This window comes from Haliotis rufescens, unplaced genomic scaffold (genome assembly GCF_023055435.1).
Source record: "Haliotis rufescens isolate VD_foot unplaced genomic scaffold, xgHalRufe1.0.p SCAF_4, whole genome shotgun sequence".
NCBI classification, from domain to species: Eukaryota; Metazoa; Mollusca; class Gastropoda; order Lepetellida; family Haliotidae; genus Haliotis; species Haliotis rufescens.
This window is the reverse complement of record NW_025964112.1, coordinates 29,595,271-29,608,194: the sequence shown is the minus strand read 5'-3', so window position 1 is coordinate 29,608,194 and position 12,924 is coordinate 29,595,271. Positions and strand designations below refer to the sequence as shown.

At 44.7% G+C, this 12,924-nt stretch overlaps 1 protein-coding gene across 1 annotated transcript in view; it reads left to right on the top strand.

The window, feature by feature from the left end:
- Positions 1-12,924, top strand: part of LOC124150126 (dnaJ homolog subfamily C member 13-like) — a 592,425-nt gene that overhangs the window by 72,564 nt on the left and 506,937 nt on the right. Inside the window, exon 14 of the mRNA XM_046522050.2 lies at positions 7,943-8,115. Within this exon, the coding sequence (XP_046378006.2) occupies positions 7,943-8,115 (173 nt within the window). The remainder of the gene's footprint in view (positions 1-7,942; positions 8,116-12,924) is intronic.

Below are 12,924 nucleotides of genomic sequence, written 5' to 3'. Positions count from 1 at the left end.
GGAACAGACGGGTTTATGAGATTTATGGAGTTACATTTTTGCTGGACTAACGAGTTTATGCATAGTCCAATCAAAATCGCGCACCAAATCCGGTTCGTAAACTGTCGTGTAGACTTCGGTCGATTGCAGGATTTGCAAAGCATGTGCTCCGCCAACTCGTTGTCAGCAGATATTTTCCAAAACTTTTCATGTTTTTAATCAAGGTGCTCACGTGATTTGATGCATTTCGCGATGTAAGACCCGTTTTATCACAATATAGATCTTGATTATCAATCAGATCGTCCTGACTGGGCGCCATCATTTTGTGTGAAGCAAACGCAAGTGATACGAGAGGTGGAATCTGATTGGTCCATAGGAGAGGCTTAGAGGGGACATAACTGGTAATAGCCACTGATGGCGCTACAATTGAGCCAAGTAATTCCAGCCTATTTCGATAAGGGTGGATACTGGACTTTTAAAGTCAGTTAACTCTCTTGCCTCGGGAAGATGCTGTATCGCGGAATAAAATAGTTCCTCAAAACGAGAAGTGACATGAGCTTATGTATGCTCAACATGCTCTACAGGGACAACTTTTGTAGTTTCTGTACAACAAATGTACAAATAAATATCACCATTAGATGAGAAAGGTCTGTTACCTTAGTAGGGGCGGCCGGATAGCCTAGTGGTTGAAGCGTTCGCTCATCACGCCGAAGACCTGGGTTCAATTCCCGACATGGGTACAATGTGTGAAGCCCATTTCTGGTGTCCCCCACCGTGATATTGCTGGAATATTGCTAAAAGTGGCGTTAAACCATACTCACTCACTCACTCACTCACTCACTCACTCACTCACTCACTCACTCACTCACTCACTCTTAGTTAGTCCGCCACAATGACAGCGCGTCGTAATACATTTACATCAGGAACAAGACGTCAAAATGGCTGACATGATAAATGCGACGGGAGAGATTTCCGAATTGTTTAATGAACCTGTGGCTATTACAAGTGTTAGTCATCACTGTTCGATTGGCCAATCACTGAAAGATGATTGTAAAGATGTGTCAAATAGATACTAGGGTGTATTCATATTTTGCCGTAGACTGTCACTGTAGTTTAGACACGGATCGAGTTGATACTACGGTAGTTTGGATGTGCTTTTCTTCATTTATTTTTCAGGATGGGTTGTAGCAAGGATATCTTGAACGAACATGCAGTCAAACACTGACTTATCCCAATATATGCTAAAACACTAGTTTCAAGATTAAGGGTCTAAATGATGAGAAACAAAGCTTCTGTGTGTATTCAAGCTAGGGAATTCTCGGTCTCCCAAGGAATGTGGAAGTAGTCCGCTAGTGTTTATGTCATTTCAAAAGCACGGTCTCATGAAAAAACGTATGAATGTCAAATTGTGTCGTTCATACTCTTATGAACGTCAATTTCGTGGTCATGTCACTGACCTCTAGTCCAATGGAAATGACATATCCTTTCTACTTCAAATTAAAAATTATAATATGATATTTTAATACCTGGACTCAGTGGAAATATTTTGTTTATTTTAGCTTGAACTAATGAGATCTATTCACAACATATTGAATCACTACATGGCTGAAATAATGCCGATGCGGCATTAAATTTTAACTCACTCATTTACAACATATTGAACACTGCAGTGTATGAAGTGAGAGGATGTAAAGTCGGGTACAAGAAATCAAATACCTTTTTGTTATGTCAACAAATTGTGTTTTTTCTTTTGCCATGGATAGTGGAGAACTCATAAACTGTTTCTTCATGAAACTAAGTAGGCAGTTTTTAGATTTCAAATGAGATTTTCATGTTGTGGAATAAAACTCATAAACTCCTCAGTATTTCTTTATGAAACTTTGTAAGCACATCAGATATCATATGTCATACAACTCTGTCAGAATAGGCCCCCAGCCTTGTTTGTTTTGAGAGGTGACTACCCGGTACATGGATTGGGTGGTCAGGCTTAGTGACTTGATTGTTTATGCAGCATTGTGCCCTGACAGAGTGGAATGTGGTCCATTATACAATGTTTATTAGAGAACAAGCAAACAAAGCATCATACATCCCTTGAGAAATTGTTTTCCATTTTGTTGTGGAATTATAATGAGAGTTTTGAAAATATTATATCAAACATTGCTATCAAGTGAAAAGTTCTGTTGAAAAGTACTATTTCTAATCCTTGTTCTTGGAAGGTATAGAAAGCATTATGGCATAGAGGGAATCATACGGTGTTGTCTTACGGTAAGTTGCCACGAACAATTGATTGCCAGGTTCAAACATAATGTCAGTTGTACTCAAAGCTTCAGGATTAAATCAAGTTTTGCTATTTTGTGACAGAGACCGGCCGTTAAAGATTTATACTTTATTTTTTTATATTTTATCTTGTGTTTATAAACGTTTTTAAGAAGGGTATGGGATATCTATGACTTTGTCTTCTTGTTTTTTCTTGTTTCAAACAAGGACATCACTATATCAGTAGTGCAGGACTCAGAATATGTTATAATGTCATTGACATTCTTTCAAGTCAAGTGTGCAACATGCCACCAGTCAAAAAAGTCACAGTGGTCAACCACCTTCCTGAGAGTCCCAACACTTACCATTGACCCACATAAATCCCAGACTGATGCTGTCCTCTCAAGCAGACCACCTTTGACAACAAGTTGACAAGAATAACATTTAAACTCTTTTAGCAGACCCACTTTTCCTACTTGATGGCTGCAGTAGATATAACTTTTAATTCACACAGAAGGTAGCTGATGAGCAGGGGTGTCTTGGTACAATCTTCACACTAAACAGTAGTTACAAGATATGTAATAAGTTGAATGACAATTCTAAATTCTTAATTTTTTCTTGTCATTAAACTGATACTGTGTATTCAGTTGATTTTTTACTTATCCTGCATTACTCCTTAATGCATATCACTGCTTGTTCTTGACATTGTGCTTGTGTTGTGTGCACACGGTTTGTATCTTGTGAAACATTGTATGTTTTAACATGTGCATAACTTTTGTACACCTGCTGGCGTTTTCTTCAGAAAGAAAACTATGGTAAACCCAGGTGTTTTGTTGTTTCAAATAGCCATCTTGAATATTTTACGTGGCCAGTTATTAACTGGCTTGCATTTTATATTCTTCTTGCTTTGTACCCCACCATTGGCGTACCCTTGCAAGTATTTTGTCTTCGTTTTGTATGTTGTCTTACGTTTGTCGTAATAATTGTTTTATAAACCCACGCAGTGGGATAAACAAATTATAGCATACATCATTGGGAGGGGATGCATTGTGATTTTACACTGCTTCATTGCAGATATCATGCCCTCATGCTCAAAGTGCCGGCATAATATGTCGGCGTGGGATACCCACCCCCTGTGCCTTAATTGTACATCTAAATGTCCCCAGGGTCCTTATGTCCAGGAAACGGAGAACGCAACAGGCCAGGAAAACACCGGCGCCAGATGTCTGACTTATCCGAGTATTTGCCCACAACCAGATCGGCTATCTCGGGCGATACTCCCCGACCTCCATTACTACCATGATGTCAGGCCCCATGGTCTCAGTCTCTACCCAGAGCTCCCTGACGACCACTACTGCGTCTATCTGAACGGCTCCTTTCCAGTCCACCGGGCAGACGCATGGCGCCCAACAGGCACCCCGCCTACAGCCCAGACACCTTCTCCTACAGTACATCAGTACTTGCGAGCCATGCAACAGACGCCGACGCCTATTGCCCCAGCGCCTATATAGACGCCTCTACAAGCTCTGTCCACAGCACCTCTGCAGACGCCTCTACTAGACACCTCTACAGATAGCGCCTATCCTTAAACAGCGCTGATACAGACGCCAGAGCCTCGTCGGACGCCTATACATACGCCAGCGCCTTGTTGGAGGCCTATACAGACGCCAGTGCCTCGTCGGACGCCTATACAGACGCCTTTACAAAAGCACCGTCTACAGCGTCCGTAAAGGCGTCTATCCTAGCGTCTCTGGTTGCGCCTATCCTTGCGCCTCTCCCAAGTGCGCCTCTACAGATGCACACCCGGGACAACAGCGCAGACAGACGATTAGCCATTCCACAATGTCCTTGTGGCTATCTGCTCTCATTCTACAGGCCTATGAGATCGTCAGCTCCCCAGGGCCAACTACCTACGGAGACCAGAGTGGTCGCTGGACACTTGATTGGCGTCCATACAACGGCGCTCCAACACGGACACTTGATTGGCATTCATACAACTGCACTCCAACACTTCCCAAGGTCCTGGAAGCGCCTTACCTCGTGGTGACGGTTCTGTGGAAATCTCCTGCCAATTCTCCTCGTCTATCAACGTTGGTTGAACGTTTCCTCGGAGAAAGCAAACGGACTCTCAAAGATCTCTCTACCTAAGGCATCTGGTAGGTATTATCTGCACCACAGTTGACGATCACAACCCTATGACCGATTCGGTATTCAACAGAATCGTCATATGCTTCCGGGTACCCAACTGGGTCATCGTTCACAACACCTCACCAGTTGTCATTCTTATCATGAGGATCAACTTGCCCCTACACCGGCAGCATCACAGTTCCTCCTCAGAACTCCGACACATCACTGGTCTGTCAACCACAGGGTTCACAGGGGATTGGCGGTGTGTGGAGCTTGAACTAGTCCACTCAGCATACAGGGTTACAGTTTACTGCGCAGGACGACATACATGTCACGTGTCAAGAACTAAGACTGTAAACATCGTCAACCGTATCCAGGTCAACCGACCTTATGGGATCGGTGCAGTGTATTTGTACAGACTGGCTTGCGTGATTGCTTATGCATAACACTGCAACCACTTGACCAGACACCTGTCGCTGTACATCAATGACTCAATCCCGACTCAGACGAGACAGCTCTTAAGACTCTGGCTAGGGTGTCACAGCCAGCCTTCGCTGAGGCGTCCCGGTCTGGCTCATACCAGCCGCGACGCAACACCCTCCAGCCCCAGTGGCGCGGCACCACCTCAACCTCTCGGGGTAGAGGAAAAGGCATGGCATCAGCAACTCCAAGGGAGGTAACGCCGACTGCAGGGACTTCCAGTGAATAGCCAGACAAGCATGACTCCACCCACAGCCATCCAAGTTGTCGACACTCCAGTACATGGCAGACTGGGTCGTTGCTGGCAGAATTGTGTGATCCTGGGGGACCCATATGTCACCAACATCATCCGACATGGGAACAAGCTGGCACTTATAGACGACCCGCCGCTCAAGTCGTTGCCCATAGCCACCTACCCCCCTACTCAACAAACGCTACCTGGCGCGTCAACCTTATTCAGGATGACCACGTCAGGCTGCTGTGATCCTGGATCCAGGCACAGGATGTATTCATCAGCCTAGATATCAAGGACGCCTATCGACATGTCCCTATACATCCCGATAACTGTGTCCATTACCAATGGACTGTTCCCCCATTTGGATTTTCTTCAGCACTGTGGCTACTCCCACAGAGTGGAAACTTCACCAAGATGCCTTCGCTCTTGTTTGTTGAGACCATGTCTCCCAAACATAGACCTATTTGCCACCAGCCAGAGCTACCAGATCCCCGACCTACATATCTCCGGTGCCGGATCCACTGTCTTGGGCAGTTGATGCTTTCAGTGTCCCCTGGGAAGGACTAAAAGCGTACACTTTTCCGCCACCTGTACTCCTTCAAAAAGTCGTCCAGTCGTCCGGAACCTCGATCTGACTTTGGTCGCGCCCTGGTGGCCAGCGAGGGCTTGGTTCCTCAACCTCAGAGAGCTGTCCGACGTCAACCCACTGCCACACCCAGATTGGCCAAATCTGCTCATCCAGCCTCACAGCAGACAGCCACACCCAGGACCAGACAGGTTATGTTTTCACGTCTGGTCCATTAACAGAGAGCACTGAACGCCAAAGGCTACTGGGCCAGAGCGGCCAGGGCTATCACGATGGCACATCGCCCAACCACCAGGAGCTTCTATGATGACAAGTGGCAATCCTTTGAGAGCTTTTGCAGGGGCAAGCACCTAGACCCCATATCTGTATTGCCTCAATTCCTGGCAGAGTTCATGCTCCATCTGCGTCACAAGTGTAAGCTCAATGGCAGTACCATCATCCCCTACCTTGTGGCGCTCAACTCTGTCCTGGCAGTTCCGGAAGATCGGCGCATGATGTAAATCCCAGAACTACAGGCTCTGCTCCGCTCATTCAGGCTGGAAGACCAAAAGGCGAAATCTCGTACACCAGCTTGGGGCTTGAATGTCATTCACACCTTGCTGAGAGATGCGCCCTTCGAGCCACTCGAAGCGACGTCATCCTACAATCTGATGAGAAAATGGTCTTCCTACTGGCGCACGCCACAGCAGCCCGTGTCAGTGAGCTACAGGCTTTGGATGTCACGCGCGTCCGCTTTGAGCATGGAGCACATGGAGCATATGGAGCCATGCATCTTGGACTGTGCTGGGACTGCTTCGCCAAGAATCAATTCCTATGACAACCAGATAGATCGTTCCTCATCCCCCCCCTATCTTCGATTGTGGGCGCGGAAGATGAACTAGAGCTACGTCTATATCCGGTTAGAACGCTCCGTAGCTATATCCAACGATCCAAGGAACGCCATAGACAACGACGACGCCTCTTCACTCCGGTATGGAGCTGCGACCTCGCAAGCGGAAGGTAGGCGCAACACGATCGCCCTCTGGCTATGAGCCTTCATTCTCCAGGCCTATGAGGCCGCAGGATTGGCCCCCCAGGCTCAACCAACCCACATGAGACCCGGGCGATCGCCTCCACCATGGCGCTACACAGCAACTGAGCTCTTCTTGCCATCATGGAGAGGTGTCCTGGCGATCAAAAACATTCGTCGCCAGTCACCATATGCGAGATGTTGTATTGGAGGATGTGCTAGGAACGCACAACTTGGTCCGTTAGTAGTGCCCAACAGGCTCCTCTACTACACGTCACTGACCTCACCTCCAAGTCCAGAGCCGGCCTTTCGACCTCCCCTGGCGTAAGCCCTGGGCTAGAAGGTTCATGCCCCACTTGCATACGGCCCGGTACTCCAGTCTCGACCTAACCCAGAGTTATTGTCAGGCTGCGCAGTACCAGGACACAATGCATACCTAACCTGACGCATACCCTTCCATGTAATGTTCATCCAGGCCGACCATACAGCCCAAGACGGGCTGAGGGAAACAGAGTTTCCCATACATGGAGGGTGTCACCTGATGCCGACCACACAGCCGAGGATTGGCTAGGGAACATAATCTGGAAATAAAAGATGAAAGTCCACATCTGAAGGTATGCCCGCCTCCGGTTCCATCCGATAAAGATGCATTAAGGAGTAATGCAGGATAAGTAAAAGATCTAGTAAAATCTTTTTTATGTTTGTATACTTATCCTGCATTACTGCGTCTAAAGGGACCCACCCACCGCAGATCTACCTCCCCACTATGCCTTCCGATGTCCGGACTCCAGAGTAATGTGAGGATCCGTGACGTCACTGCCTTTGGTCACGTGGGAGCTGCGTGATAGGGTTGGCCTCTCAGCTAGTTGGAACAACTTCTTCAAGTAAAGACCTTCTCACAGCTCTTTTCTCTGTCAAGAACAAGCAGTGATATGCATTAAGGAGTAATGCAGGATAAGTATACAAATATAAAAAATATCTAGGATTTTACTAGTTTTGGCTTTTCTGTACTGTCCCATGTCTGCATCATAGTTTCTATGCATGGTATCTAAGTTGAAGATATTGTAAGATTAGAAAACTTTTCACTTACTTACATTCCTAAATTGGATGGTGACTTAAGCATAAACTTTTATGGCTTACCTTTATGGCTTACCTTTATGGCTTACCTTTATTGCTTACCTTTATGACTTACCTTTAAAAGCTGTGATGAATCTGTGACCATCAGAGTGTGCCAGATAACCCCTGACAACATTACATGTTTGTTTGACAGGGCCTGTTTGCTCAAAACAAGGAGAAGCTAATCAATGTGACACTTTCCAAGCTGCTGGAAAGGGAAGGAGAACAGTCTAATATCTCATCCCTCACTTTGGAGGCTCAGTTTCATGCACTGCGCAGACTCGTTGCATCAAAAGCAGGCTTTGTGGCCTTCACAGCACTACAAGGGTAAGTATAGAGTAACATCAACTAATGAAACAGTAATAGGATACATTTTTTATTGAACTTCTAATGGTACGTAGAACAAACATGCAGTGTGTTGCTGATTTGTCTGGTTCCAGAAGTTTAAACAGAAAGTAAGAAGGGTAATCAGCCGAACAATGGGAAGCAGTTGTTTTCCTTCATGCGAGACCAATCCAATTACTTGGTCACTTTTTAGCCATTTTCTGACAAGGTTAGAACAACATGACAGTGGACAATCACAGCCTGGTGTCAGATAGGATAGTACTTGATTATCCCAATGTTTGCTCTCCATCATTTCATACATAGCAAAACATTATCAATACAAACATGATATTTAAATAGATGTCATCACTGTTGTGAAACTAGTTTTTCGAGCTGAAGTATTGTTGTGAGAAGATTGATCATAGCTGGTGTATAGGAGTAAGTAATAGATATAGGATGAATGCCACTACTTCATCGAGATGAAAACAAATTGTCACAAGAACAAAGGGCTTGGTTGCAGTATATTTGTATTCTGATAAAGTACTGACACTCGTCCTTCATCCATGTAAGAGCACAGGCAAATTCTCAAGCTCCACGAACTATACCCTATATGTTTGTGTATGTTTGTAATTTCCCAGGGGACATGCATTTCATTACCCGAGTCGTCAAAGTGTAAGGTGCATGTGCGAAAGGCACAGGGAACATATTTCATGTGCGTCATGCAAGGGCACAGTTAATCATAGAGTTTTTTAATATTTTTTAAGATATGGATATCGATATCGAAACACAATTTAGGTGCTTGGGTTCTTTGAATGGACAGGTTATACAGGTTAGAGCACATGATGTTTAATTGTTGAAATAGTTAGTTGGAGTCATTGGCGCTCCGTGCCATTGACTTTTGCTCACCATTTCAATGATTAAACAGTAGGTCCTCATGCTCTAACCATTAGTTAGAATTTGTAAAAACTAAAACTTGTCTGAGAGCCAGATGAATGCATTCTTGTTTTCGACTCCCACTTTCCTGAGAATCTCCACAAATAAAATCAACCCAGATAAGTTCCTGACTGATGCTGTCCTCTCAAGCAGACCACATTACAGAAGAATAACATTTCAAGCAAGCACACCTTTCCTACTTGGTTGCTAAAGATTTCACTACATAAAAATTATGATTGACCCCGAATGTATTAGGGGTGGCTGAAGAGTTTTGAGCCTAAAAATGATTGACTACATGGATGCATATTATCATCATTTGGATAATGGCTGGCAGACAGTTCGTCCTTCAAGTTTGGGAAGAGGTGGAAATCTGACAGCACCAAATCTAGTGAATACGAAGGATGTTCAATGTTTTCACATCCACAACCATGCATTGCAGCCATGGTGACAACAGACTTGTGCACAGGTACTTTGTCGTGGTGGAACAACACTTCTTTAGTGAGTTTTCCCTGAGGTTTTTAGCCTAGATATTCTTGTGCAGCTGCCAAAGCAGATTAGCATAATACTAGCCATTAATGATGTGACCTTGAAGGAGGTAATCTACGACTAGGATTCCTTTGGAATTTCAGAAAACCAAAACCATCACCTTGCCAGCTGATGGAACAGGTTATTCCTCCTTCAGAATAAGAGATGTTGGATGTTACCACTGCTTTCACTGTTGTTTAGTTTAGTCTCTGGCTGACAGTGGTGAATCCATGACTGATCAATGGTTAGAACAATATCTGCTGGGACTGCTGCAAAAGGGTGTAAATTCTCATGAGAGGTGATGAACCCGGATCATTTCTGATCAGGAGTCAGAAGCCTGGGAACCCAGCATATTAACACTCATGCCCAGTTGATTTCTCGGAATGTTCTCGACTCTCATGAGATGCCGATTGTATCGGCAATGTGACGTGTGGCGAGTCGTCGATCATGCATAACCAAATCATGTATTTTGTCAACATCTTGCTTAATGGTGGTAGTTGAAGGTCTTCCTGATCTTGTTCAACGTACATCAACAGATTTTGACCAAATATTGCGATGGACAGTATCTCATGAAACACAAATCAAGTTCAATAACCAGCCACATATTGTTTGATATTCAATGATTGAAATTAGGCATGAAAGTCAAGGGGTCCTTGTCATTGCCCTAATGTCCAAATCTTAAGATTTCTCAAGATTTAAATACTAAAGGAGCATAGCCCAAGGATCTCAGGACCCTATAGTTTGAACACTCCGGGATCTCAGGACCCCCTACATTTTTTAAAGTGTCTCTTATTTATTCACACAGTGTAACCAAACTGTATAATGTTTAACTTGAGTTGTCGTCCCGACAATATCTTCATTCACCAAATCCTCCAGAAGGGATATGCAGTGATTTGTCATGGGTGAAAGTGATGGTATTCTAAGTGAAGAAAGGAAAGTAATGTTTTGAAATCTAGATGATTAATAATTGATATCATTGGAAAGTACCTGTCTGATGACAGACATTTGACACTTATGTTAAAAAAACTCATATTAACCCACAGCTATTGCTTTCTAACATTTATGGTAGTAATTAGTGCCAACACTGACAAGAGTGCCCTTTGCACCATAAAACAATCAACTGTAGTCACAACCTTGTGTAGCAGGGCCTGGAGTCATCCCACAGATGACATGCTTACCTTGTCAACTTGCTAGTGGGGTTAACCTCTTTGGCCATGTGGACAAGGCGTCCGACCTCGGATCAGAAGGTCTGTGGTTTGAATCCCATCATTAGAATTGTATGGCCGCTATGTTGGCGCTCGACGTGGGGCTGAGCACATTCATTTTGAATTTAAGCAAAATAAGTCTCAGCACAACTCTGCGGCCTGGAACATGCCTTCTGTTGACGGTGGAGTATGTAGCAGAGCATGGAGTCATCCCACAGATGACATCCTTACCTTGTCAGCTTGTTCACGGGGTTAACCTCTTTCGTCATGTGGACAAGGTGTCTGACCTCGGATCAGAAGGGCTTGGAAATTCAATGAACATCCCAGGTCCTGTCTCTTTCAAAAACATATGTCATTCTAAGTTACAATCCCAGTAAAATACAACCTACTGGGTGCTGGTGGAATGCACCCAAGGAAGACCCGGGCTGCAATGCAACATTGTCGACAGAGTGTATGAAAGGAGGAAGGCTCAGAGGCATGTTTTTTGCTGTCATCCAATCATAATGGAAATTCATCATTTAATTAAAGCATTTATCCTTGCCATAAGCTTATGACATAAAAATGTATGTCATACCCCAATGACATAAGTATGCAAATGAGACCATCAAAACACCATAGTTGAGCACAGGGGAGCTGACGCAAACAATAAGCCGAAATATGCTCAAGGTAGATAAAATTCTTACAAAACTTCTACCTCTATTACATATCTGCAAGCCAGCTAGCTGGCCAGCCAGCACTAGACCAGAGAATAATACTGTACGGTAGCCATACGGTATCCAGGGACAGGCCATCCGGCCAGCCAGCTGTGAAAAAACCCCAGCCTACCAACCACTGCTTACCGTTTGACTGTCCAACAGGACGCAAGCCAGCTGCACGGACTCCACAGGATTAGCCAGCCATCCAGCCGACTAGCCATGGCTTTTTAGAACTGGAATCCGAGGGTTTGGAGGAGATAGACATTTCACTCCAACGTGATTACAGCGAAGGTTACACTTTTGTCGAACTTATTGAAGAGCTTTACCACCTTATGCTTTCACTTCGGCCACATGTGACAGAGGATTCACCACCCCAGATGTCGGAATACAGGGGATGTCATGCGCCAAGTCCATCTCAGCATATTCATCATACGTTACCTTGGCCCAGCTATGCAAACAAGGTCGTAGACCCAGTGACGGATCTACCTCTTCCACCTATGAAACGAAAGTTAGACAAGATTTGAGTTCAAACACTTGGATGAGGATTTCACAAATTAGTGCGCAATCCTGACATGAACATTACGTTTTCAGCATCATCTATCAAGGAGGGCTCATGAGTCATCACATTCTCACAAGTGACCCTGGGACCATAACTCATCTGCGCCTAAGAAGTTTGTCACCTCCTGGAAGGATTCGTTCCAACCAAGGCGGAGGTATGACAAGCCACAATCTTCATAGGACTCTTTTCTCCAGCCAGACTACAAGAAATGGGAATATAATCACCGTTGAAGATCAAGCAGCAGAGGGGAAAGAAAATTCTGACTCCCTTACAACCCCCTCCGATGTTATAGACCCTTTCGACCTGATTACGTCTATGGATTGCGATTTGAACATACACACAGTTGGCCAAAGATTCCACCTGACTGGTGCCAAGTTAACAGCTACAGAATTGGCCATCAGAAAGCAACTAAAGAAGCGAGCCATTCGGGAACTACAGGAGTCCAACAACACCAAAGGTTTTTACTCCGCAGTCTTTTTATTCCCGAAGAAGAACACAACCGAGATGAGGATGATAATAGATCTAAAGACCCTCAACAAGAGATATCTGTGCTGCCTCCAAAATTCCATATGGAGTCCATACGGAAGTTGCGGTCGACATTAAAGAAGGGAGACTTACAGGTGCATATGTTCACGTCCCAATACACCCATCATCTCGAAAATATCTACGCTTCGCAATCAATGACCGACGCTACGAATTCCATGTCCTACCATTCGGGATAGCAATAGCACCTTGGCTATTCACCAGGATTACAGCGCCAGTCATCAAGTTTGCCCATCTCCAACTGTTTATGGTTATCTGGACGACTTCTTAGCGGCAGAACAAGGGAAAGATCAGCTACATCAGAACATGATATTCTTGGTCCAGCTTATTACTTACCTAGGTTTCCTAGTCA